Genomic DNA, 27,550 nt, shown 5'->3' with positions numbered 1-27,550 from the left:
GGTCTCTGGATGATAGCTAATGACTGTCCCTTTACCTTACAGGATGGCCTGGGACTCCCTGCGCAGCAGGGACTTACTGCGCCCCAAGATACGAAGTGCTTCAAGCTGGATGCCTGGTAGCCCAAGCAGTGCTGAAACACCATCCCTGGAGGAGCTGCGGCGCCTGCTTTGCACACGCACACACCCGACGGGGCATGTGGATGAAGTCTGGCCAAATCTTTACGTGGGAGATCTGTAAGAGAGAGGGAAGGGTTGAAGGCTTTAATACAAGTCTTAGCCCTCATCCTAAACCCCATGATATCATCTACTCTTTATTTAAAATCATAGATTTATTAAGGTTGGAAAAAACCTCTTAAGCTCATCCAGTCCAACTGTCAGCCCAACCTCACTGTGCCTGCTAAACTATATCACAAAGTGCCACATTCACATGTTTTTCTAACACTTCCAGGAATGGAGACTCCATCACTGCCCTGGGCAGCCTCTTCCAGTGTTCCACCAATCCTTCCGTAAAGAAATTTTTCCTAATATCCAATCTAAACTTCCCCTGGAGCAACTTGAGGCCATTTCCTCTTGTCCTACTACTTGTCACTTGGGAGAGAGCTAGGGACTAACTAGGTGCCTCACAGTAAGTCTAAGCGTTGAGCAAGCCTCAACTGTGCTCAGGATGCTGTAGCATAAACAAAAGACATCCTGAGAATCTCAAAAGAATACTCCCCCTCCTGATTCCTTCTCCAGTGTTACTACAGGATTCCCACACTGGAACAGCCTGCTAGGGTTGGGGCATCAAACTGCAGGCGGTCACACCAGAGCTAGGTAAAACATGATCAACCTTGTGTTCTCCTCATGTTGCCAGATGGCATCAGTCCCCTAACGGATGCTCAGCAGAGGACTTGGTGAGAAAGCAAAGCGGAAAATTCTTGGCTTGCGCAGAAGTATCACCACCACCACCACCTTTCGAATTTTTGTCAGTTGAGACGAAGAACCTAAACTGATGTTTGGGGAAAAAAAATGCAGGAAAAGTAGAAGTCAGTTTGTTAACGAACCACTTCTGTTCTGAAGCATTTCAGTGGACACTTTGTACCTGGTGAACCTATCAGAAAATAGCCACTAGAGCATGTTCTACTCAACATTGTCATGCAGCAGGCGAATATAACCCCACTGTTCTTCTTCCAGGTACATTGCTCGTGACAAAGAACAGCTGAGCCGAATGGGCATCTCCCATGTTGTAAATGCCGCTGCTGGGCGATTTCACATCGACACTGGACCCAAGTTCTACAAAGACCTGCCTGTGGATTACTATGGAGTAGAGGCAGAGGACAACCCGAACTTCGATCTCAGCATTTACTTCTACCCGGTCGCTCGTTACATAAGAGCAGCACTGAACTCCCCAAGAGGTAATGGACCATCTCTGTGTTTTGTGTACCTTCTGCATAGGAGCCAAGTAGGGCAAAGTATCAAACAGTATTTGGCATAAACCAAACACCTGTGGGTAAGAATGGAGATACCCAAACCAAGTAGCATCATGCCTGCCTCCTGAATTCCCACAGTGAGTGGGAGTTCCCCTGTTCCCCTAAAAAAGGGAAGGATTAACTGAAAAGGCTTTCAAAGGGGTTTTCCCTCTGTCTAGTGCTATTCATTAGTGAAAGCTGAAATAGCAAGCGTCCCTTATTACCTAGAGGGACAGACTGACCCGAGAGGAGGCACACACACTTGGTATTTTCAAATTAGTGATGGGGTTTAAAATAAAAACTGGGATAGGGTAAAAAGACAAAGGCAAGCATCATATGCGAGTAAGAAGAATCAATTCTAATGCTACAATCTGTGCAAGTCCTACAAGCACAGGATAGGGAAAAACATGCTGGGAAGCCATCCTGTAGAAGAGAACCTAAGCAACACCGGCAGCCGGGAGACAATGCTATGCTGTTGCTAGAAGGAGTATAGCCTTGAAAAGACAACCCTCAAAACCTTTGGGTTCATGAAAAACAGTCCAGGTACAATGCCCGAGGCCTGGGGGTGGTGGGGGATTGTTACTATTGAGGACTAACCTTAACAAGAGCATGTCTCCTCTGTGCCACAAAACTGCAGATACCAACTCAAAAGTAAGTGATTTGGAAAAGACTCCAAGGAGACCTTGTTGTGGCCTTTCAATATGTAAAGGAGGCCTTAAAAGAAAGATGAGGAAAAACTTTTTAGCAGGGCCTGTAGCAATAGGACAGGCGTGAGTGTTTTAAACTAAAAGAGAAGAGGTTTAGACTAGATATTAGTAAGACATTTTTTACGCTGCAGGTGGTGAGGCACCGGCCCAGGTTACCCAGAGAGGTGGTGGCTGTCCCTCCCTGGAAACATTCAAGGCCAGGCTGGAAAGGGCTCTGAGCAACCTGATCAAGGTGAAGATGTCCCTGATCACTTCAGGGGGTTGACTGGATGACCTTCATAGCTCCTTCCAACCCAAACACTTCAATGATTCTATGATTTATTAAGAGAACAGTTACACACTCAGCAAACTGCTTTGCTTGCATCAAGGTGAACTTTAATATCAATGAGGTTCCTAAAATACTAACTACCCAGCTTTATCGTATGCAGCCAGTAGATCCAACCTACGCCACACAATCTAGGAAACTGAGACACAGTAACGGAAAACAATGCACCTCAGTGTTAGACAGCTCAGCATCTACTGCTGTTGGAAGGCTTGATCCATCCTGTTAGAAAGTGTTTGTCTTTGTGAAACTGAGGGCTGCACTTGGATTTCCAGACCACTAACATATTAGGGGAATATGGCTCTGCACCATTTCTTTCTATTCCAGCACGCGCTATTTGCAATCAAAGTCATTATTGTGGTGCTCCAGAGAAAGGTAGGATCCAAAATCCTTCCGTGTGTGTCAAAAAAACAGTTCCAAATCCAATGACAAAAGACAGAAAAGAAGAGGTGACTCATGGTGGCCCAAAAAGCAAACAAAGCCAGGGGTTTGTAAGATGCACGCCCAAAGCCGGAAAGTTATGAATGCAGAACAAGTTCGGGCTCAAGGCAAACACACTGAACTCATCGTGTCTAGAGCGCATATTTATCCCTGCTCCCAAGCTTTTCGATATTACTTTACTGAACTCCATATGGACCCAGAGTTCTGGGAATGGAGACAAGGTGAAATTCAATCATATACAGTCCAGCTGTTGCTGACATTCAGCATTGTAAGGAAAGTGCAACAGTTTAGAAAATACATAAACAAGATGTTCTGGAAACATCTTTTCCTGAGGTATGGAAATTGAGCAGCTAAATACCCATGACCTCTGCAAGGATGAGACAGGATTGTTACACACATCATTCAAAGAAGAGAAACACCAGCATTTATTATAAGCAGTGATCCTGAACAAAAAATTATACCAGCTGACAAGAGGCTGGTTCATATGAAACCCAGGACGTAAGGAAGTGCTCTTCTGCAACTGAGAAGTCATTTAAGGCTGCTGCTTAAATATGACAAGCAAATCTAACATCTTTTTTTAAGTGGAATTAAATTGTCTTTTTCACCTGGGAGTCTAAGTCAAAGTTAAGACTATGTGAAGCACAAATCTATTTAAAACTAAGAATCAAATACTCATTAGAACTAAGTAAGAACAGTTCCTCCCACTGTGCTTGATGAAAAATTCTGATGTTCAACATCAGAAATCCAGAAAGCAGCATGGTCAGATTTATTCCAGATTTCTACCTTAGCTGAACAGGCTCTGTTGATATAAATATGAGTGTGTGATGTAAGGTATTTATTTTTAAGGCAATGTCTTCAAACTCTCATGCTGGAGACTGAGCAAAAGGAAGCAGGAGAGAGTGCATTTACATCCTCCTATCTTGGAGCTATTCCTGTCACAGTGGTCAATGGCTGCATCAAACCCTGAATGACTTTGTTCATCATCTTTGTCACAGAGATGAAAAAATACATGTACTGCTATTGCAGCCACACCATAACAGCATTACTTGATGAATCCTGCTTCCCTGGTTGTCTTTCCTTCAATAGAGCCCTTGCTGTTCCTTTGCCCATGTAGCAGAGCTGTTGGGGAAGGCTCAGCCAAGAACAATCAGCCGCTCCATCTGCCCCCTGCTCTGCAAGGGAAACCATGGTGTCAGGGACGTACTGGCCTTCTCCCTTGTGCTCATGGGGCAACACCTTGAGTATCAGCCTTGCCCTCTTGCCTGACCAACTGTACAATTTGCATTTTTCTGGAGTGCCGCTAAACCTCAGCATAAATCAGCAGGATTTGATACAGTCTGGCAGAAGAGGGAAGGACTTGAAAGCACAAATAAAAGCACGTTACGAAAATGACTAAACTAACACCATGGACAGAGAGATTCCCAAGTAGTGAGCTCCTCCCTTTACTGACCTCTGAACATGTTTGAAATGGGCAAGTTAAATCAGCCATTACCTTCCTGCAATGGTAAACCCTCTCAAAGGTATCTCCCTTTCTCCACTGCGCTGGGGCAAATGAAAAGCCAGGCTCTCTCTCCCATCTTCTCATTGCTGGTGGGTGTGAAAGATACTTGACTCAGGAGAAAAGGGTCATCTCTGTTGCCTCTGCTGTAGGTGCACTGCATACATCAGTTCAACCTCCCACTCTCCAGCAGATGACAGCCCTTCACTCTTTCAGGAGGCCCAGGAAGAAGGGACACACCACCATTTACAGATCTCCATAGGCTTCTTGCTGTTTTCAGCTGTGACAAAAGAGACACAATTAATGAAGAAGCAGATAATTGACTCTGCACCTGACTACAGGACAGTGGCTGAAACAGAACAGGAGATGGGAAAACCACGGTGGAGTGGGAAGAGCCCCCGGGGCCCACCAGCTCAGCTGAGCTCTCCTGGTGACCAGCAGAATTCTGCTGGATTTGATGAAACGAGGGCATCTGGGGTGTCATTCTGGGTGACAGATCTGGAGGCTGGTCTTAAGCCAAATTGAATCCATCCTGAAAGAAAGCAAGGGCTAGTTCGGAACATTTAGCTCAGTTAATGATGAGTAGCAAAAGCACAATAAGACATTATGTGTTTTAATGACCCATTTGTTGAACAACATTGAATTTCCCAACTTGAATTTGGCCAACAAAGTTGAATGTGCAAACTTTATCCCTGTTGCAAACCCTTTGATGTCAGTAGAGTTACAGCAGGCATGAGCTGGATATAATATCCATAATCCGCTGTTAAAAACCAAGTGTTATTGTTCTGCACAAATCCCAGCCAGATGACAGTTATTGTCTGCCTCTGCAAAAAGTAGCTTGAGATGTGCGGTGGGACATTTCAAATCAGGATTGCAAGATTTAATAATGCCAGAAGCTAAGTGCCCCCACTTCTCCCAGTTAATCCCATTATTCCTAAGGGATCTTGTTACATGCTCAGAGAGAAGGTTGCAACGTGGCTCTCTAATGCAGGATTGGTCCAACTTCTTTTTGCACAATGGGGGAAGGGAAGGCAGAGCTGGAGAATTTGCACTTATGGCATGGATTCTGTGGTACAGAAGATCTGATTGTAACCTCCTTGGCCACCCCATGACAGGGGCAAGCACCTCAGCTGCCTCTGAGAAGGCTGCTTTCTCAGGCAGTGGTCCAGCAGCCACTCCGGAATGCAGAGCTTGGTGCTGGGACTGTGCATCCCGACTGCCTCCCACAAGAGGCTAATGCAACGCGTTGTTATCAGGCCCATTACAGCCAGCCCAAGCGGTGTAGATGTGTTTTGGGCGCTAGTCAAATGCACTCTATCACAGCGGGTTCAGAGCATCACTTAACCCATCTACAGCTACTGCCAAGAGACGAGGGTCTGAGCCTGTCAACAGAAGCAAACAGCAACATGGCTTTTGTTTCCTGAATGAAGTTTAACATTTAATTTGTCTGCTACTAATAATCACATAGTAAATTCAAATTTGCTTTCATTAGAGCAATTTCACATTAATTAAATCATTTCACATGACTGATTTATCTGCAACAAACAGTCATTTTATTGTCAATGTACCAGCATTTATCATAACCTCTGTGCACGGTGAAACAAAGGCCCACAAAGTGGAATAGACACTGCACATGTAAAAGGGAATATACCTGCGTCCCCATAGGAAAAAGTGCGTTAAGAGAGCCATGCAGAGCAGGGCCAAGGTCAGTAGTTAGGGCTTGCCCAGGTTCTCACCGAGACACCTTCTAAAGGACGTTGCTGATCAAGGAGGACTCTTTTGAAGTGCAGATAAGAAAATTCATTGTGCTCATACTTGCAACCTCCTTCTCTCAGACATAGCATTAGATATAAAATGGTAGAGAGCCAGCCTGGATAAGTAGGAGCCTGGAATTTGTTCTGCTTTCTGTGTGTCCAACAAAAGCCCATCTGGCACTATTTAATGGCAGCATCCATACCTGTGCTCAGCTTGGTCTTCAGTTCCAGACTGCAGGCTCAGCATTTTCCAAGGCAGAAGGCTCCATCTGAGTGGGAAAACAAAGGACCCAAGAACAATTTTACAGAAATTAGGTTCAGAACAGCAAGTCTCCTGTCCCTCATACAATTTCTGGCCAAATCTAGATTGAATTTCAAAATATTTACTGATTCAAGATCAACTCCAACATGGAGGCCATCAGGTTTTTGTTGTTTTAGTTTGTTTTTTCCCCTCTCTTGGTGCAGTTCACACTATAAATATAATTTCTTTTTCTTTCAGTTGTAGAGTGCTGGTAGCTGAGTTCTCAGACAAATAAAAGAAAGCAGTTCTGGCTCCAAGAAACTTTTTCAGAACATTTTGTTACTTGGCTGCTGTTATCTGGGGTGCGCATTAGAGCATGTCTCTGTGTTTCTGCAGTCCCCGCTGCTATGTTGCAATGAGACCTACTGCAAAGAACTCAAACATGGACTTTCTAAACAACTTTCTGATTTAGCCCTATTTGCAGTATTTCTCAAACAGAAATAGTGCTCCTGATTCTTTTACGTTCCTCTGAAAATCTCAGCCCTGGGTTTTTGAGTGTGAAGGTCAAGGGAGGTGATTCTGCCCCTATACTCTGCTCTCATGAGACCTCAGCTGGAGCCCTGTATCCAGCTCTGGAGCCCTCAGCACAGGAAGGACATAGATTTGTTAGTCCAGAGGAGGCTACGGAGATGATCCTAGGTCTGCAGCACGTCCTGTACAAGGACAAGCTGAGAGAGCTGGTGTTGTTCAGCCTGGAGAAGAGAAGACTCAAGGGAGACCTCAGAGCAGCTTCCAGTACTTAAAGGGCTCCAGGAAAGCTGGGGAGGGGCTCTTTACCGGGGAGTGCAGGGACAGGAAGAGGGGGAATGGTTTTGAGCCGAAAGAGGGGAGATTGACATGAGATCTTAGGAAAAAATGTTTTCCTGTGAGGGCAGGGAGGCCCCGGCCCAGGTTGCCCAGAGAAGTCGTGGCTGCCCCATCTCTGGAGGTGTTCAAGGCCAGGTTGGATGGGGCTTGGAGCAACCTGATCCAGTGGGATGTGGAACTGCATGGGTTTTAAGGTCCCTTCCAACCCAAACCATTCTGTGATTCCATAACTTCTATGAAGTGCTTCAGCATGCGAATCCTACAAGATTGGTGTGATAGTGCAGCACATCGAAAAACAGATCTAGCAAAAATCCAAAATAGCATTATCTTTCAGTGGGACTGCAAAGTTTTTTCCCATATTCCCATAAAAGGTAGGACCTCACTTCCAGGAATCCCCACAGAGTTAATGGAACTGACAGTGATGTAATTTACCTTGAATAAAGGGATTGGTATCTCAGTAAATTCTGTATCTGAATAGGCAAACACAAACAGAAATCGCTTGATCCTCTAATTCTGCAAAAGTGACATTACATTGGCCAAACCTCTTCCTTCCCCGAAAAGCTGTGATGCCCAGAGTTCAAGCCTGCTGTCACCAGAGCTGGTTTAGCGCTTCCTCAGTGCCTATATTTGTCCCTTTATTGCTACCAAAGACATGTCTATCTTTAGGGCTGAGCTCGGATTTCTCATGCCAGGATAATGAGAGGTGGCTGTGTCACACGCAGCGTGGAATCCAACACTTCTCCCAACTGGCCAGAGCAGCACACACTTGCACTCCCCAAGCATGTGGCTACGCTGTGATCATTAGTCAGAACCAGAGCGGCTGCTAAAGAAATACTCTGTCATAAACAACACGGGATTTAAAATCAAAAGCTGTGAACAAAGTACCCAGAATTAACACCCAGGGAGATGGGGGCAGTCAGGCTGAGGGGTTTTGGGCTGCATCTGGCCTCATCATCCTACAGGGGTATTTTTGTCTCGCTCCCTGGTAACAGAGAAACCAAGATGCTGCAAGGACAAAGACAGCAAGGAACCAACCCTGAAAAGCCATTCATTCTTCCAAAATTTTCATGCCAAAAAGACAACTTTTTTTTCCAGCTGCCTTAGTAGGAGACAGTACTGTCCATTAGGTGGTCAGGAGCTCAAATCTGACTCTAATCGCTGGTGACTTTAACACTGCCCAACTGCTGAGCCACGGCCACTGTGAATAGACCAGCTCTGACTGCAGCAAAGGCCAAGAGAGTTTGAACATGTTCAGGCTTGGCTATAACTGAGAATAACAACACGACATCTTTTTTTCCCAATTAAAAATTTCTCACAGACTCATATGCTGTTTGTGAAAATTAAAGTATTTTACAGTATTTACAAGATGCAGGATTCCAAGTTCAGAACAGGCTCTTTGTTCACCTCCAGACGGAAAGGATCATAAACCTGATATTTTTAACTGAAAGCAATCCTCTTGACTAAATTTACTTTAAGTTCACTTAAAAAAAAAGCTTCTCTTGTCCCAGCATGAGCTACAGACACACTTTAGAAACCTGGGAAGCACTCATGGTACAAAATTGCATTTTCAGGCTGCTTCCCTTAGCGATCCCAGCAGAAAACCCAAAGCAGCGCAGTGGGAAGGAGGAAGCTGCACTCCAGGATTCCAAGGCTCGCTTACAGCAATGGGGAAGGACTCACCATATTACTCTTAATGAACTCTTAATGAAGATGCATACCTCACACTGAAGCTTCTGGGGAACTCAAAACATTTCCTAAGTTTTTTGTCTATTGATCCCCTAATACCAAAAGGAAGATTATCGCATTAGGGAAGGACAGGGACTATGAATGGACAGGGTCGGCTACAGAAATAAAAATCCATCAGCGAGACAGTGTAAATGGCTTACACAGAGAAGAGCTGTTCTTGATGGTGACACCCGTCTTCTCACATACTTCCACCGAGGTCTGGACAGCAGTCAGCACCAGCAGAAAGCACAAATGCCCTAATAAAGAAGGAACAAGAGCTATGGAAAGTCAGGAGTGTTCCTGTAATAGCATTGAGCACTCCTGAGCATCACACATTTGAACGCCCTAATTTCCAGGCTCTCTGGTAGCAGGTAACTTGCTAAGGCTCTTTCCCATAGCATGGACTTCAAATATGAAGACCTGAAGCTTTGCTAGCAAGCACATCACTCCCAAAACCACGTGAGCAAGCAGGGACACCATGGCTGGGCAAGAGGGCTAAAGGCATGCCTTCAGGTTGTCCAAGGTCAGGTTGGATGGGGCCTTGGGCAGCCTGGTCTAGTGGGAGGTGTCCATGCATACGGCAGTGGAGTTGGAATTAGATGATCTTTAAGGTCTCTTCCAATCCAAATGATTATATGATTCAACGAGGTTGACAGCTAAGCTTAAACAAGCAATGATCCTGTAATACCTTCATGAATTTTCTTCACACAGCTATTAAAAACTCAACCAGCACCGCACTGGATCTGCTCTGCAGGGTTCCACACACGCTTGCTCAGCCTGTGTACCAGCACCACTTCCATCCCTGCTACAGCAGGATAAACCACCCCATTTGGCTTCCTGATATAACTGCACTTCTCTCTCTCCTTTTTTTCCAGGCAAAGTGCTGGTTCACTGTGCAATGGGAATTAGCCGATCGGCAACTCTTGTCCTCGCTTTCTTAATGATCTGTGAAGACATGTCCCTCGCTGATGCCGTTCGGACTGTACGCTCACATAGAGGGATCTGCCCCAACTCCGGTTTCCTCAAGCAGCTTCAGGAGCTCGACCTCCAGCTAGGAAGAAGGAAAAGCAGAGAAGCAGGAGCCTGCTAGTGCCAACGAGCAGTGCCTCCTGGCACTGGACCGAGAGATGCTATCCTCCCTGAAGACAGTGCAAGGATACTGTCAGGACTGCTCTATAACTGTGCTGAGAGATTCCCTGGGAAACGACTGGTCTGGTCGGAGTGCAGTATGTATACGTTTTGGATAAGCCTACTAATTAAAGAAAATGAAATAAAGGATTCAAACAGGCAGTTTTACCCACCTGGGCCTGTTGATTTAACTACCTGTTGGGAAGGGCAGAGGGAGCAGTTGGGTTTTCATGGAGAATTAAAAGGCAGCAAAGCCAAGTGGAAAAAAAAAAAAAGACTTTTTACTTCATTATAATTGCATTAATATGGCAAGAGGGAAAAGAGCTAAACTAGTAAAACGCAAAAGAAACCATAAGGTTTTTTAGGACAATCTTTAATGTTTCACATCCAGCTGGCACAGAGCAGGACTCCAGGCTTTGCAAGCTGCCATGCTCCTTTTGTCTGACATGGTGACACCTGTCAGGATCCAGCTCAGACCTTGGTCTCTCTCCATCACAAGCCAGGGGAGCTCTCGTTGGGACTTTCACAAGTCCCTGCAGCTTCAGATCTATGGCAAACACCCAGAACTTATAAAGACCCTGAAATCCTCAGGAGCCAATGCTGGAAGTCCCAGCCGGAGGCTGCAGCCTGGGGCATGGCTCTTGGCAGCCTCACTGCTGACCAGAGGGAGGGAAGGTGTCCGCTTGCACGCCTAAGGCAAGGGGCACCTTCAGGGCACACTGCAGGGTTGCAGTGCCAGACAGAAACATCCTCCGCTTGGCTCACAGCCCAATGCTCCAAACCACATTCCCCTGTTTTAACAGAAAGCCAGAACCTCGTGTCATCATGTCAGAGCAAAAATGAGCAACGCCTCTAACAAATCCAGAGCAGCAGCTCTGTATTTCGATTACTCTTTTACGCCCAATTGGCCACATTTAATCTTGTGAAGCACTCGAAGCAGATATTTGCTTCAGTGCAATTACAGCCACATACAGAACATTGGCAAATGCAAACAATATAGAATTTCCACTTGACGGCAGATTAATTTGGTGTGATGTTTTCCCTTGAGAGGTCTTAAAGGCTTGCAGTTCTGAAAGTACCCTGCAGTTTGTATTTATAGCACCATGGATGTTGAACAGAAAGAGAGAAGCATGTACTCATTCTGAACTTAAGTTTCTTTTGCCTCCATATATTAAAAAAAGAATTAACTGAGCATATCACACTTTCACTGCATTTCTCATAATGTGATATGGAAACATGATTCCCCGCAGAGCCGATGGGGAAATTCAGGCAGTGTTTCCACTTCTATAAACACAGCAAGTAAAACACAAGCAATGCTACAGACCGATTTCCTCTCAGGGAACAGAGAGATGGGTCGTCCCTCTACAAAGAGTCCATCCTTTGAGATTGGAGTAAGCAACCAGAAGGGAGGTCATTTCTAACGATGGAAAAACCAGTGCAGTTATAGCTTTCACAGCCCTCTCACTCCCTGCCACAGCCAGGAGATTGGATTTCAGTGCACATGGTGGCTGGACCACTCCTGGCACTTGGGTCTCCTCCACCTTGGTCTGCCTGGGGATCAGTTTTTATTGCAGCCCATTCCGAGGCTGGTTCGTGAGCAGTCTTTTCAGTTTCCTTACTCACCGCTCCCTTCAGAATCTGTAACTCAACCTACACCAAGCCAAATGGCACTGAGCTAAAGCACCAAGGGTGTATGAAACACAACGGTCCCAAATCTCCACGCACGGAGCCTAGTGGGACAGGTCATAATTCCCAGCAAGATGTACATCTGGAAACATCTGTGGTTGCAGGGGAGAATTTAAAGTGAACTACTACTCAGAGTGACAGAGAATTTACCCCAGCTGAGAATAGTTTTCTCACATGAGATACCTTGCCACCACCAGCTTTTCCTCCCAGACTTTCAGCAATGATAAATACAGAGAGTATCACTGTGGGCATGTCTGCACTGTGTCATCTATCCCTTGGATTTGCACTCAGGGTTTTATTTGTAAAAGGAAAGCGGGACCATAAATCTGCTCCGCAAGAAGCCAAAGGAAGAGCGGACAGAAACTTTCAACAAGTTGTGTGGAAGGAGAGAGTGCCAAGGACAGGTTTCCCATGGAAAGCAATGCCAGCCGGGATATTGCCCAGGTCCACACCAACTAAGACTGTCAGCCTTTTCTTGCAGGTGCATTAATTCCTTCCTCCTTGCTTGGGTACCTTTGGGGTTGCTGCAGCAAAGGTGGCCCTTCTATGGGACCTTCTTAATTCATAGTGTTTACTCTTTTTTCTCCTACAAAAAAATCTGAACTGGGACCAGAATAGACCACAAAGCTGAAAAACAAAGTGTAACCAAGACTAACTTGTCAGGGGTGAGTACTGAGCCACTGGACAAGGCTAAGCTGACCATGTTGCAGAGTAACTACTTTGTTCATGACCTCCAGCACACATGTGGCCGCTCTTTGGACACAATGCACCTGTACGCAAGCAGTCTCACAAGCAGATATCCTGGTTCTGGTCCTTTCCACTGTAGCCAGTGGTTCTTGCTTCTGTTTGAACTTCAGCACTGCCCACCAGGACCAGGTGACTTTCTTCCATCTATATCAGACCTGCTCAGCTTCTGTCAGCCCCTCTAGAACTGCAAAGCACTGTCAAGTCTACTTGCCAGATGTTGTTATCCTTCTCCTGTCGTTTTTTGTTCTTCACTTCCCCAATAAAAAGGCAGAGCTATGTGTTGCTGCAGAGAGGGCCTTCAAAACAGCTCACGCTTTACAACTTTCCTAAGGTTCAAAGAGTACGTGCAGCTCCTGAAGCCAAGTCAAACAGGAACCTAGTGCCTATGAGGCTTTCAACAGTTAAGTTTTCTTTAGGCTACAATTACTTTGCTTGGAAATTAGACCCGTGATCTGTTGCAGGAGGCTGCAGTTTAATCAAGTCAAACAGTTTGCTCTTTGCAATGTCCTATTTGTGGGACAAGCATCCCTGAGTTATTCCGCTCCCCCTCCCTGCTGCCTCCTGGAACCTCATCTGTTTATATACAGAAAGCACTCTCAGGAAACACTCCTAAAAATACCCAGCGATGTTAGCTGAGGATCTGACTCTGTCTCTCCTCCTCCAGCTTCTGCCTCCACAACATCTTTCCATCACCTTCATGCTCAATAATCCCAGCTGTTCAAGCAACCTTATTCCTGTCTTACCCTCTTCAACTCCAGTTCTTTCCCTTCCTTCTCTGCCAGTAGCCACTCTCCACCCTGTCAAAGAGCAGCTTCCATGATGTTGCCATGCCACGCCCCATCTCATGTTTTCTCACTCCATCATTAAATTACAATGAGCCCACATCAAATCCTTGAGTAGATGTACATGGGTCTGTTCAACTGTCAGACAATAAAGCAGCTCAAAATCAGGGCAAAAGAATGTATCAAAAAAAAAGAACAGCACCTTTTACTTTACAAAGAGGTGTTGGCATGCTGCAAAACAAGATGCAGTACTCCCCACAGACTAATTTCTGAAACCACTCTTACGAAGACAAAGCATCTCTGAATGGAAAAAATATTGCAAATAAAAGTATTTTCACACTAGTACAACTAGAGAATGTGCACAGTAAAAATCCAGCCAGCTGAAAAAATCAGCAGCTATTCAACTCCAGGCAAAATTCAAAGCAGGTCTGGGATTCAGCTCACACTTCTGATGGGTCTGTTGCCCAAGAGGAGGGGATAGGGTCTTCCAGTTGCTGCTGTATGATCCTGCTTGTTGCCAGTTATCCTCACAACCACAAGTATCTTCCAGCGCATGCGGTAGGCACCCAGCACAAGCTGAGATTAACAGCAGCACAAAGGATCTTTGAACCTTCAGCCCATCCACACATCACTGACTGATTTGAATGTTTCTTTTAGGTAGGTGTTCAGCAGATGGACCCCAAAAATTAAAGCCCAACTACTCTGCTGTTGCAGTAGACAAGATCTACTCTTGCGGTTATTCCCTGCGTAAAACTCTTCTGAAAGGCAGTTGCTGTTCTACAAATCCCTTTCTACGAAAACAAAGCAAGTAATTAATTTCTCCCAATTCAATAAGAATTGTAATTCACTATTTCATCTAATATTAAATATCAACAATGAAATGTTCACAAAGATTTACAACCAAAATGATTCCTCAAAGCTTTTACAATTGTTTTGGGGGGACCAACAGCTCTAAGACAAAAATTCCGAAAACCTGAGAAGAACAGAACCATAAGAATTGAGACACTGATATTTTTTGCACCAAAAACATTGAGGTTACTTCAAATAAATAAGTAAGTAAGTAAGTAAGTAAGTAAGTAAGTAAGTTCTTTACATCATTGGAAACCCCTCAGCCAGCAAAGAGTGAGCAAAGAATTATTTGCTTGGCTCTGGTGACAATTGGCTGTTACCGGAGTTATTCTGACACATTGTTTTGGAGAACATCTGTTTTCACTCCAACTCCTTTAACTTTCAGATGTGAAAAACAAAAGCTCGTTTCCATGCCATGTCTCCCATCTTCAACTGGCAACAGTTGCGTGATCATGAAGTTATTGTTATACTGGGTGATCTGTTTGTCAGTTTATATTTTCCTATCAGATCTATTTTTAGCTGCTCATTAGTATTACTTGGAGCCTATCCTATAAATCTTAAACATTTATAGCACATCTCAACAATTCATCAAATGGAGCCAACCTCCAAGGAAAGGAAACCCAAACCACTTCCCCTTGCTCAGCTGAATGAGATTCAGATCCTCATCTTTTAAACTTCAAACTCAACATTTTCCCATCTGCTCTTTATACACAACAGCCCTTTTGCTCTGCACCAATATTTTATTCTCCATTCATAACTTTTTTACTTCCCTCCAGAGATTTCCTGATGCTTTTGGTCTGCTGGACTTGGAGAAGACTTGGACTTTGGAGGATTTCCCCCTCCCACACTCCATTGAAGGGGAAAAATAATCAGTCAGCAATGAATGGCCACTTTTCATTGCTCATTCACCAGAGAGACACAGCAGGGTCCTGGGGCTGGCCTCAAAGACACTTTTCTTTGCCATTCTCACAAGAGGAAAAGAGCCTTTTATCACAGACTATTCAAACTAAGGATAGTTGGAAAATTAAATTTACTTCTTACTCTCTATTCTATCCATTGGCTTGCATTTGTAATTTCTGGCTGTGTGTATAACTACCAGTGAGTTGGACATTTTTGGAGCTGTGACCGTGCCTGGAGGTATCAGTACACATGATTCGGCCAGGTCACCCACGCAGGGAACACGTCTAAGGGGTTCAGTCTATAAATGTCAACGACAAGATGATTTCAAAACATAGTAACTAGAAGATGCTGGGCTGCATCCAAAGCAATGGGACCAGCAGGGTGAGGGAGAGGATTCTGCCTCTCTGCTCTGCTCTTGCGAGACCCCACCTGGAGTTCTGCGTCCAGCTCTGGAGCCCTCGGCACAGGAAGGACATGGATCTGTTGGAGCAAGTCCAGAGGAGGCCATGAAGATGACCTGAGGGCTGAAGCACCTCTCATACGAGGACAGGCTGAGAGAACTGGGGATGTTCAGCCTGGAGAATAGAAGGCTCCCGGGAGACCTTAGAGCAGCTTCCAGTACTGAAAGGGGATACAGGAAAGCTGAGTAGGTGCTCTTGGTCAGGGAGGGCAGAGATACCGTGATGGGGAATGGTTTTCAGCTGAAAGAGAGGAGACTGAGATGGGGTCTTAGGAAGATCCTTTTCCTGTGAGGGTGGGGAGGTCCTGGCACAGGTTGCCCAGAGAAGTTGTGGCTGCCCCATCCCTGGGGGTGTTCAAGGCCAGGTTGGAGGGGGCTTAGAGCACCCTGATCCAGTGGGAGGTGTCCCTGCCCATGGCAGGGAGTGAAACTGCATGGGCTTTAAGGTCCCTTCCAACCCAAACCTTTCTATGAGTCTATGTTGCCTGTCCAGGAGCTTTGCAGAAGAAGAATCTCCGGTCATGAAGAAACGCCACCCACTGCCAGGCAGCACTTAGCTTCCAGGAGAGGCTGTGGAGCAGCTCACGGATGGTGGAACCAAATACTGCCAAGGCCAGGGGAAATGGCTCTCCTCCTCACTTCTCTTGCAGAAACCCCAGTCTTGCATTCTCAGCACTTTTGAAGGCTAAGCAACACATTGCTCAGATGAAACTGTTAATTGTTCATATACAGTTAGCTGATACCTAACTGGAACATGCAACTGATTAAAAATCAGGCTGACCATCTTTCTCATTTCCTGAATATTTGAATTAATCAAAGGAGACATCGTCTAACAAGACGTGAATACCATACTAAGTAAAACAGTCCTGGCACATATGAACAGCTCATCTGACCAGGCAGAAGGCTGTTGCCCTTTAAGGAGTTAGAGACTGCTTGGGAAAAGGCAGTAACAGGAAGGAATATTTAGATTTTTACAGTCAAAGTTGCTTTCCATCAGTTCACACAATTCTTCAATTCATCTTTTACTACCGTCAACTTGCATGGATTAAAAAAAAACCCAACCAGTTTAGATTCAGTTACACCTCCATGTGGTTACACCCTGATTTTACGATTGCTATACCCTCCACCAAGTCGTCTGGTTTCTAACCCATCCTGCTTCACACCACAAATATGTGCCAACTTACCTGCACCTCTGCTGTCCCAGATCCCTTTGGTCAGATGTCAAGGATCAAAGCCATGCAGTCAATACGGCCAGTCACACAAAAGCATTTCAAGAGATGAATGCTAATACATTTTTTTCAGGGTGGTCATGTTGACAGCAGTCATCCCAATTCTCAGAAATGCCGGCCTGCTAAAAAATGAGAAATAAGTTGTGGGCAACTTGGAAAAAATCATCACAGAAGGCTAAAATTATGTATATTCTGGCAGTTAACCCATGCAATGGACTCCAAGAGCCCTTCTGGAGCACTGAGATTGTACCAGCAAGACATTGCACCATGGAATATCAGCTCACAACAGGGAACAGGCATTTTGGGGAAAAAGCAAACTGTGCTGGCACAACGACTCACAGAGATGACACAGCAGGAACCCCAAGCAACTCAAAGAAAGCACTATTGTATCAAGGTCCCCTCCCCACCCCAACCACTTTTCCCATGAAGAGCTGTATGCCAAATCCCCCACAATTATTCCAAATTCAAACATAAGAATAAACTGAGGATTGACGCAAACTATAAGGTTTAAATTTTACCCAGACTTCCCTTAGCACTAGACACAGAGCTGGGATCTTAAACCGTGTTATGGTAATAGCAGACTTGGATCCAGAATCACAGCTGGACTCAGCCATGCACACAAATCACCCCTTACCTACCTAAGCAAGAGCTGCATTCCTGCCAGCCCCAGACGTTCAGAACTCTTCTATCCCCACCCACCCTCTCCCAGTGTGAGAATGGTTTATACAGCATAGGATTTTATCATTTGTCATAAAGTTCATTGTTTTCATTATTTTCTTAACAATGGCAATAAGCTTCTGTTCTTTCTCCCCTGCCAAGGAAAGCTGAGCTGCTCCGGTAGGTTTAGGAGTGGTACCACGTTAGGAGACATGGGAAGAGCTACAAGCACTAGAGTGCTGCCACCTGGTTCTCCACAGCTGTGTGCTGGGCTCAGGCAGCTGGAGCACCGGCTGTTCCAGTTACTGGGCTGTGCCTTCAGACAAGAGGTGCCAGGGAAGGAGTGTACAGACTTAACACATTGCAGCTCTATCAACATCATGACAGGGGGACATTTAGCAAATCCCTTCACTTACCAGCGCTGCTCTGGCAGCGCTGGGAAGGAGCAACCCTTTGGGAGTCATTGGTCTGAGTATTTAAACTGAGATGATTCCCACCAGAAAGTGGAAATCTGACCGGGCTCTGTGTTATCACACACAAACTGATGGAACAAAGCTGTGTCTCGATTTGAAAGGGATCATTTACTGACATTGCCATAACCAATCCATTTATTTAAAATAAATTATATTCTTAAACATCTGGAAAGACCATATAATAACACCATTTATACAAGGCTGTAGTCTTTCAAAGGAAGATTTAGCTACATTAGCCCATAAGACGCGTGAAGTGCACAATTTTGAAGCCGTCTTTTTGGCAGTGTTGTACACACGCACTCAGATGAGAGCTGGGCTGCAAAAGCTGGGACAAAGTTGCCTGTCACTAAAAAATAAAGGTTACAAGATGAACCACTGCTTAGTGCAAAGGAATCCATTGGGAACAATTAAAACATTATTACTTGGTTTGTTAACTAATGGTACAGAGAATCATAGAATCATTGTGGTTGGAGAAGACCTCGAAGTTCGTCCAGCCCACCTGTTAGCCCAACCCCACCGTGCCTCCTAAACCCTGTCCCCAAGTGCCACAGCTCTCCTCCAGGAATAGAGACTCCACCACTGCCCTGGGCAGCCGCTGCCTGTGCTTCACCACTCTTTCAGTAAAGAAAGTTTTCCTAATATCCAGTCTACACTTCCCCTGGTGCAACATGAGGCCATTAATATATATTCCATAATATCAAGATACTTAACACAGAAACAGAGAACGCTTGCAACCCACACTAAACGCTGTCGGGATGCAAGGGAGAGGTCCCATGATCTGGCTGGACCAGGAGCCCCAGCAGCCTGGAGCGGCAGGCAGCCCACTCTGTGCTGAGCCCCTATCTCTCTGTGCCTGCATTTGTACCTTCCTCAGATGCTATTGCTCACCCCCATGAGGGCAGAGGGATGCTGTGGCCCTGAGCATAACTGCTGCAGGAGTGCAGCTGGCTAAACAGGGAGCCAAGATGGGAGCAGGACGTAAGGGGAGGACAGGCTCCCCACGTGGCTCCGGAGCAAGCCACAGCTCCTCTTGCCCAAAGGCTTGAACCTCCACCAGAGTACGGTGATGCTGCAGACAGGGTGGTTCTCACAAACATTAGTAAGGGCTTGATGTTTTCGCTGTCCTGCCCAAAGGATTCAGAGTTCAGGCTAAAGACTTCTAGTGATTTCTGCCATGGCAGCATCACAGGGCTCTGGAGACACTGGCGGTATTAATAGCAGCCTGAAAATCATCCTTCTTCTCACGAACTGAGGCAGTTCACCAAGCAGACTGCTCCAGCTCACTGAGAGCAGACTGTCGTGCGCCATCAGCTGAATTCACTGCTGCTCCTCAGGATCGGGCTGTGCTGACTGCAGTGAGACAGAAGCATCTAAAGGGAGGTCATCTTTATTTCCGCATCTTCCCTCTAGGAAGAAGAGTTTATTCTGCATCTGCGCTGCTAGGGCTCTATTCACAGCCTTGAACCCAGTGATGTAATCCCTCTTTCTGTTTCCAAGGAAACAATATTTGATGTATTCTACTTTCAAGTTTTTCCTCCTTTAGGTTCCCCCTAGCCTTGTCTCCCCCTCTTTTTAAAGAGCTAAGTCAATACGTAAAACCTGTACTTACTTATCTCTGCTGTGCAGCATCGCTGTCTCTCTCTAAACCCGGGCATGTTCATATCACCATAAATGCAAAATGTTTAAAAACATGCTTAGCAGTAATTTCATGCGCTGTTTATACATATTACTTTTCTGATTGCAAATGAGCTGTAATTGCAATAGGCAGAAACTCCTGTTGATAGCTCAATTTTCTCAAAAATTTCCGCTCTGCATCTTAGCCCTCATTGTCTAAAAACCTCTCACTGGCCACCCATCCAGCCTTCCCACAGTCTCATTCCTCAAGCCAGGGCTCCTGACAGCCACTTTTGCTCCCTGGCACTCCCTTCCTGGTGGCAGGGCACCTTCTGACACCTCTGCACGCTTCTCTCTGGCGCACAGCAAGTTTCTCAGGGCTGTTGTGACTCTGAGTTCATTTTCATTCACATGAAAATCCTCTAAGTGAATGTTCTCTCAAAACACTTGGCTGTCACTTCACTGTAAATTACGAAAATGCAGGGGACTGAATCTGTAATTCATACTAAAGCCAACATCTGAACCAGCTGGAATAAAGAGCATTGAATGGAATAACGTGTGTGCTTTGGAGTCTGGATGGAAAAGCAATGGGTCAAGTGAAAAGCTTTCCTTAAAATCCTCAGTGCCAGCATGTTTATGTGGATGAGTTGAAGGTGTGGCAGACTGGCTGCTTTCACAAAGAGTCTCTATTTTAACACTGCATAAAAATTAAGAGTAGCAAAGCTTGAAAGTGCAGTTAATTAATTCTGACTGGGAAACATGCACTCTCCTGCCTTCTGCTTCCCCTCCGTGATATAAACCAATAAATGAGCTAGACTGATGATCCTTCTGTTCTACGTACAATGAGGTTACCGTCAGAATGTTTTTTAGGACTACTTGTTTTGGAACATCAATGGGCATGTAAAATCCCACCCTGAACGAGACAACGTGGACTGAGAATGTTCAACAGAAGTTTGTCTGGTGAAGGGGAGGAAAGGGGATAAAGCACATGCTGGGTATACAGCCAGCAAATATTACAGTTATCAAAGAAACTACCAAAGTGAGCACGGAAATTCTCTGCAGCTGGCATCTTCCATTTGCATCATCACAGAATCACCACGGAATCACAGAACGGTTTGGGTTGGAAGGGACCTTAAAGCTCATCCAGTTCCCCACCCTTCCATGGGCAGGGACACCTCCAAACGGATCAAGTTGTTCAAAGCCCCATCTAATCTGGCCTTGAACACCCCCAGGGATGGGGCAGCTGCAACTGGGCAACCTGTGCCAGGGCCTCCCCACCCCACCCTCACTGGAAAACATTTATACCTAATAACTCATCTTGATCTCTCCTCTTTCAGCTTAAAACTGTTCCCCCTCATCCTGTCCCTGCACTTCCGGATAAACAGCCCCTCCCCAGCTTTCCTGTAGGTCCCATGTAGACTAACATCCATCAATTCCTGCGCTAGCTCCAAAAATGACCAAGCTCTCCTTTGAGGCACCTGATCTTGATTCAAAAGCTTTGAGTCATTCCATGAAATCTCCAACTTGGCAACAGCAAGGAACATGGGATGTAAGGACTTACATGATCTAGATCTTAGCCAGCATCTTTGGATCCCTTTCAAAAATTCACGACAGTTTTTCCTCAAAACCCAAAAACAAGGCTTTCCCACATTGCATTTCTACTGGAAGCTGCTCCAGGAAGCCACTTTTCCTCCCACCTCAAAAGCATTCATAGCCAGTTTTGTGCCAGATGATCAGTTGTAACCAAGCCTCCATATCTCCTAGTCCAGCCATGGTTTAATGACTTGCCAACAATCTCCCCTTCCCAGTGGTTAGTCAGTCTCCTGAACAGCCTTAGTAAACAACACATTTGACAGGAAAGGGAAGAGTAGGAAGCTTCAAGTGCTTGTCACTAGGTTGTGTTAGTTTATTTCTGAAGTAAAACATTTCTGGTACCTACAAAGCAGAGCACATTTCCTGGCCTGACAACGCATTGCTTCAAATACTGTGGTTCTGCAAAAAAAGAGCTTTATCAAGTTTGTTTGCTTCCCAAAGACAGTCCTTGGCACTGAACAGGTCCAGTTGGACGTCAGTAAATCAAATGCTTATTTGATGTCAGTGAAACTAAGATGTGACTGCTGTTTTGCTCAAGGTTGTCAGAAAGCTTTTCAGTAATCACTTCTAGCCAGAATAGATGCTCAATTGTTCTTCTTTCCCGCTGCAAGGGGGAAGAAACAGCAGCTTACTCTTCCTCAATAATTCCCTCATATTTCATTTATAATCTCTTAAGCAAATTACAAGTGAAGACCTTTGATGTATGCGCCAGCCAAACTCATTCATTTCCCCATACTTGCTGGACTAGAGAGGATCTCCTATTCTCATGCATGTGGATGATAACAACAACTTCAAAGGCCCCAGGCGTGCATTTGCTTTCCCCGATTTCCTTTCTAAGTACGCCTTTCCTGGGCCAACAGCAGTTAAGACCCATAAACAACCGCACTCAAATGCCATCTATTAAGGCAGTCTTGCTGTATCTCATAGTGTAACAGCTCTATTTATGCCCCACAGAACTTCTTGGTCTGGCCTTTGTATTTTTCCTGAAACAGAGTACCTTATTTCCAACATTTATGGTGTTCTTAGCTTAAAAAGAATCTGGAACCTGATCAAACTCAGAGCAAAAAACCATTAAAAGGCATTTGCCCTCAGGTGGTTGGGAGCATTCCTGGTGGATTACGAGGCATTGTTTTGCTGTTGTGTGGTTTTATGACATGAATTGTACTTGATTTTCTCTTGGAGGATGTAGGTCGCAGCCATATGGGACCAGAGGACCAGATGTTCCTGTGCAGCAGAACAGCTGCACCTGAGCAGTGGCTGGGCAAACTTCCCCCAGACTTGCTTAGGAAAAATGGGAAGGGGACATATTTCAAACCAGTTAATGTTATAAGTTACAGTTATACTCATTATTTAGTCTGTTGAACTCATTATCAGAACATTTGGAGGCAAAGAGCATAGAAGAGTTAATAAAAATATTGGACAGTCCCATAAATAAGAAAAAACACCACCAGAGACAATTTACATTGGGAGAAAAGAAACGGGTTTGGAAAAGCTGTAAAACTTCATGTTTCAGGCTTCCAGCCAAGCTTCATCTAAGGAGGTGGAGTAGGGAGATTAAACAGATTTTCTCTGGGGCAGAAAATCTATCCTGTAAGCAAGGAGCCCAAATTTCATGTCCTTCCCTTTAAGGCTTTTGTTGCTGACTGTGGTTGGTGGCACAGACACTGAGCTGGTGGCACCAGCATAGTGTTCCTCCATCTGCACTGCCAGCAAGCTTGTACCAAGAAGACAGCAAACACGAATGCAATTGCTGGCTCTCACCTCTATTTAAGTCTAGGTTTGGCACTGAGAATAACCATAAGATTACCCTGACCTGAAACCTGCTCCCAGCATGCCTGGACTTTTCTGCTCAGAGTTACATATGAAGCAGTTATTACTTTTGTTTATTTTTTAAACCACAGTACACTTAGGAATAAGCTGCATCACACGTTTCTGGAATCTCTGCAGCAATGTGTTACGAAGGATAGAGAGAAGAAAAAAACCTTCTTATCTCAATAAACAATAAGGGTAGAAACAGACTGTAGCCATTTACCTATGTCTCATTTAAGTGCAATCGCATGTGTGATACTGCAGTATATTAGGGACAAAACCACCTTGAATTTTGGCAATGCCCTTTGTAAAGCAGTTTATATGCCATAACCAACTGGAAGTGCCCGTTTTTTGGAGTGCAGGAGCATGTCAGGATGTCCTATGTAGCACTGAATGACATACTCACTGGTTAATGCTCTCTGCACAGGGTTCCTCTGATGGGATCTCTTCTCACAGGGCTTCCTCTGAGCATCAGCTGAGAAACAGGTTTGGGGTCCCAGGCTCTTCCTGTTCCCAGCCTTCTTCAGTAAGGGAAGGTTATAAGAAAGCCCTCATTACTGTGCCTTGGGATCTATACTCCATTTCAACACAGATCCTCCACAATATTTTTTCTGCTGACAGAGAGAGAAAAAGCAGATAGTGAACAAAATGCCTTTCAGAGCCCTGGCCCCAGCCTCCCCCTCAAGCCTATGAACCTTGTTCAGGACTAGGATTCTTCCTTCCTAGCCCCTAGGGACCTTGCTTCATCCCAACATTAAATACTGTCTTATAAACACAGCCACTGCTGCTGGTCTAATAGCCCTGTCAGGAACGTAGCAAGTGATGCACCAGCCAGTAACTTTGACTCCTACCAGGTCAAATTGCAGTTCCCCTCCTGACAATACTGCTTAAGCAGCCCATAGAACAGTATTTCTATCTGTTATACTACCCGGACAGCCAACATCAACTATTATCTACAAGAACACTTGCTTATTGACTAAAAAAACCCACCATAAGTAACATACCATGACGGACCATTTCTGACGGACCTTTCAGTTCTCCCTTTTTTCAGAAATGCTCCTGATGTGTTGACTTAAAACATTCTGACACTGAAATCTCACCCTGCGAAGCACAGCTGTCCCTTCGGTTTGGTCTGCAGAATGGTCTGAGAAGTCACCATAATTCTGATTTCCCTGCTGGTAGAAGCTAGCACATCTGATGTCTGCCTGAGAAGAAGTAACAAACACAACAATGTTTATTAAAGAATCAAATAAAACTCTGAATATATCAATCAAAAATAACCATCCTGACAATATATCCTGGTAATCCTTAACTAGGACCTGAAGAGAGTAGAACAGACTCAACTGGTATGTTACATAGGGTAGTAACCATCCTTTTTGGTTTATGGGTCTGCAATGCTCGCCTCAGCACTGCCTTGACCCCAGTAAGCAAAACCATCAGGATAATGTGACATTAAACAAGTAACACCCAGCTAGATCCTCACGCACGCAAAGCACTGTCAAAGAAGTTTTATGCAGTGCTGCTGAAGTGTCAATGGACTTCAGCAAGAACCAAGAGCACGCAGTGTTTGTGAGGAGGCGCACAGTCCTTTAAAATGCTCCTCTCTCTCTGCATCCATCAAACCAAGATATAGCTGGGTTAAAGCTCTGTGTCAAGTTTGAGGACTGCTTGTCTGTGCGAGAGAGAACCATCTGGATTTACTTTACAGTTAACTTTAAAATATATATCTAAAGTTTCTTAACTTTTGCCAGACAACTGGGAACATAATGGTTCCCGCATGCTGTGAGCATCTCGGCACAGCTGCAAGTGTCCATTAGGAAAATCCGATATAATTATACACTTATTCTTCTCATGCAATTGTTAAGAACTCCGCTTTGCCAAATAATAGCATATTTTGTAGCAAAGAGGAAATCTTCCAGTCCTTCAGGTTGGAATAGGGGAGGGAAGTCTTCGAAAGAACTTTACCCAAAGCTTTTTTCCTAAACCAACACAGAAATATCAAGCCCTAGGAAACAACGTGTCAGATTTTTCCAACAGTACCTCTGCTGTGGTCTGGCCAGAAACCAATCGTTACTCTCCCTTCTCCTTTTCTCTACTCAGTGGTTGTGGAAGAAATTCAGTCTTCGTAAGAATTTTTTTTTTAAAAGAAAGATTTGGGGGTTCTCCCTGCTTCCCACCCCCTCCCCTGATCTTTCCCATAGCTCCATATCCTGTGCCACAGAAACTGCCACTTACAAAGTTGGCTGGGAGCATTTTTCCACAGTCCTGCTAGTTCTACTCAGGTGTCATCCTTTTACCCACCTAAGCATTAGTCTCTTCTATCTGGAACACCAGCCTGCCAGGCTAGAAATGGCCTTGTATCTGAACAGTGCCTGGCGTTGCACTGGGTTGACCCTTTGATGTTTTCAGAATGCACATGGAAAATAAAGGGATGAAGAATTTTGCCCAGGGGCTGGTGCAGTTGCTTGGCTAAGATAGGGTGAGCACATGCAGAAGGTGACCATTGACAGCAAGAATCCACACGCTGAACAGGAGCAGGCTGAATGCACAGAAGACTCCAGGAATGGGGAATGATCTGCACGTTCAAAACACCATCAGTGCAGCCAAGATTTCCAGAAACGACCAGTAACATGGCAAGGACCTGCTGCTGGGAGCCCAAGGCAACTATTCAACTTCCCAGAGGGCAGGTGCTTACCTCATCCAAAACAAGAGCCTTCAAAGTCACCTACCACTCTTCAAACATCTCAGCAGCTGGTATTTTAGTATTTAGACTTTCCAGTACCTAAAGGGAGCCTATAGAAAAGCTGGGGACAGACTTTTTAGCAGGACCTGTTGTGACACGACAAGGGACAATGGCTTTAAACTAAAAGAGGGTGGATTTAGACTGGATATAAGGAAGAATTTTTTTCAAACTGCGGCTGGTGAGACACTGGCACAGGTTGCCAAGAGATGGTAGAAGCCCCATCCCTGGAAACATTCAAGGTCAGGTTGGACAGGGCTTTGAGTAACCTGATAGAGGTGAAGATGTCCCTGCTCACTGCATGGGGGTTGAACTGGATGCCCTGTAAATGCTCCTTCCAACTCAAACCATTTTATGATTCTATGATTCTATTTTTTACTTGACAAAAACAAAACCAATGGAAACAGACACAACTGCTCCCAGAAACAGAATGTTTTTCCAGGCGGTGAGCGATCCCTGCCTACATGCACTTGCAATCCTATGGTGAGAGGGGCGCAGGGTTCCGGTTGTTTTGACAGCCAGGCAGGCAAACAAATACTTCTGTTTCAGCTTAATATTCCTGGAAGTCAGAATGCCAGCCTAAAGAAACAATACCACAAAACATTGTCATGCCACCAGTCTGACATCAGAAGAGGCACAACCCAGCAGAAGCAGCAGAATCCTGCCTGTCTCCACACATGCCACACAGACTGTCCTCTGCCCACCTCCCACAGCAGCCTCCTCTCGCCGGCATGACCAGGCTGCTGGATCCTCTTACCCATATTCCCCATCCTGGGTCACCTGCAGAGATAAAAATAAAACACCTGCTGCTGGTTTCTGTTCTGTGGGGTCTGTATCTCCTCCTCCACAAAGTTTCTCTGTTATCAATGTGGAATTAATTTGCACAACAACCTTCCAAGGTAACTCAGAAGGCACAGCAGGTTTCTAATATCTCAACTCTGGCTCATTTTAAAAGCCACTATCTGAATAATTGGCCAGGAAGAGACTGGCTGCTCTGTAACACAGAAACTTGGCCAGAGCGGTCCTGTGAGCATGAAACAGCAGTAGATCCAGTGCCCGGAACTTGAACGGAAACCGGTTGTTATTATTTCAGAGCAGTACTGCAATATGAGCCATGGGCCATGACAAACTCTAGTCCTGGTCCTTCTGGGATAAACTTTTATGTTTTAAACAGACAGGGAGTGACAAAGGTGGTTGGAGGGATTTGAAGTAAGATTAGAGATAACCGACATAGCCAGGAACTTGTGTCCCATTGAAAATTAATGACACTTACCCTGGGACTTTGGTACTTTGGAAAAAACATTTGGGCAACCCAAAACTTCGGTCAAGCACAGGCACTGGCATTCACAGAAGACTCTTTCTGCTCTTGCAAGAGATGAAAAACCTTCCACAGTGGGGATACATCAACAACTGGCTGTTTTCTGCATGCACTGGGGTGAGAGCAAGGAGCACTGTGAGCTGGACAGGCAAGAGATAACAGAGATCATTGCCAAGATGGTCATTGCAACAGAAGTGGCCAAATGGATCCCAAAAGCAGGCAGAGAGACCAGCTGGCTACTTCCCAGTATCATGCACTTGTCCTGACTAGTCTCTTTGCCTCCTTTCCCCATTCCCAGGAAGAAGGTAATGGATCTTAAGAACTTCCCCTGAGAAATATCAGCATTCACATGACAGCTGGAGCTTCTTATGTCATGGTAGGAGGTTGGAACTGGATGATCTTTACGGTCTCTTCAAAACCAAACCATTCTATGATGGCAAGCCTGGCTCCAGCCGCATACAAATCTCATTACTCCTAATGAAATTGTCTGAGTTAGCAACATGGAAGCATGGTGTGCTGCAGAACAAATGGTTGAGGAAGAGGGTATTGTGTACCAGCTCCT

General features: G+C 45.2%; 1 protein-coding gene and 1 long non-coding RNA gene across 3 annotated transcripts in view; one reads left to right on the top strand and one right to left on the bottom strand.

The window, feature by feature from the left end:
• LOC128852653 (uncharacterized) overlaps nt 1–27,094 on the bottom strand; it is a 77,685-nt gene extending 50,591 nt beyond the window's left edge. For both annotated transcript variants that reach the window (XR_008450619.1, XR_008450620.1), the window contains exons 1-8: nt 26,944–27,094; nt 23,935–24,135; nt 23,337–23,544; nt 16,740–16,906; nt 9,165–9,260; nt 6,374–6,439; nt 4,411–4,696; nt 36–232 (exon numbers count right to left, since the gene is read on the bottom strand). This is a non-coding gene — a long non-coding RNA (uncharacterized LOC128852653). The remainder of the gene's footprint in view (nt 1–35; nt 233–4,410; nt 4,697–6,373; nt 6,440–9,164; nt 9,261–16,739; nt 16,907–23,336; nt 23,545–23,934; nt 24,136–26,943) is intronic.
• Nucleotides 44–10,282, top strand: LOC104067930 (dual specificity protein phosphatase 13). Its single transcript, XM_009570743.2, has 3 exons — nt 44–234; nt 1,174–1,394; nt 9,879–10,282. The coding sequence occupies exons 1-3, from the start codon at nt 44–46 to the stop codon at nt 10,091–10,093; spliced, it is 627 nt and encodes a 208-aa protein (XP_009569038.2). The 3' UTR covers nt 10,094–10,282.
• Nucleotides 27,095–27,550: the final 456 nt, after the last annotated feature.

This window comes from Cuculus canorus, chromosome 7 (assembly GCF_017976375.1).
Source record: "Cuculus canorus isolate bCucCan1 chromosome 7, bCucCan1.pri, whole genome shotgun sequence".
In the NCBI taxonomy this organism is placed as follows: Eukaryota; Metazoa; Chordata; class Aves; order Cuculiformes; family Cuculidae; genus Cuculus; species Cuculus canorus.
This window is presented reverse-complemented; position numbering and strand designations above follow the sequence as displayed.

Bases quoted from the DNA above. Each gene is read 5' to 3' on its own strand.
- LOC104067930 (XM_009570743.2), top strand. From the start codon at position 44: ATGGCCTGGGACTCCCTGCGCAGCAGGGACTTACTGCGCCCCAAGATA. The intron at 235-1,173 runs GTAAGAGAGAGG...TTCTTCTTCCAG, and splicing joins AATCTTTACGTGGGAGATCT to GTACATTGCTCGTGACAAAG. The intron at 1,395-9,878 runs GTAATGGACCAT...CTTTTTTTCCAG, and splicing joins AGCACTGAACTCCCCAAGAG to GCAAAGTGCTGGTTCACTGT.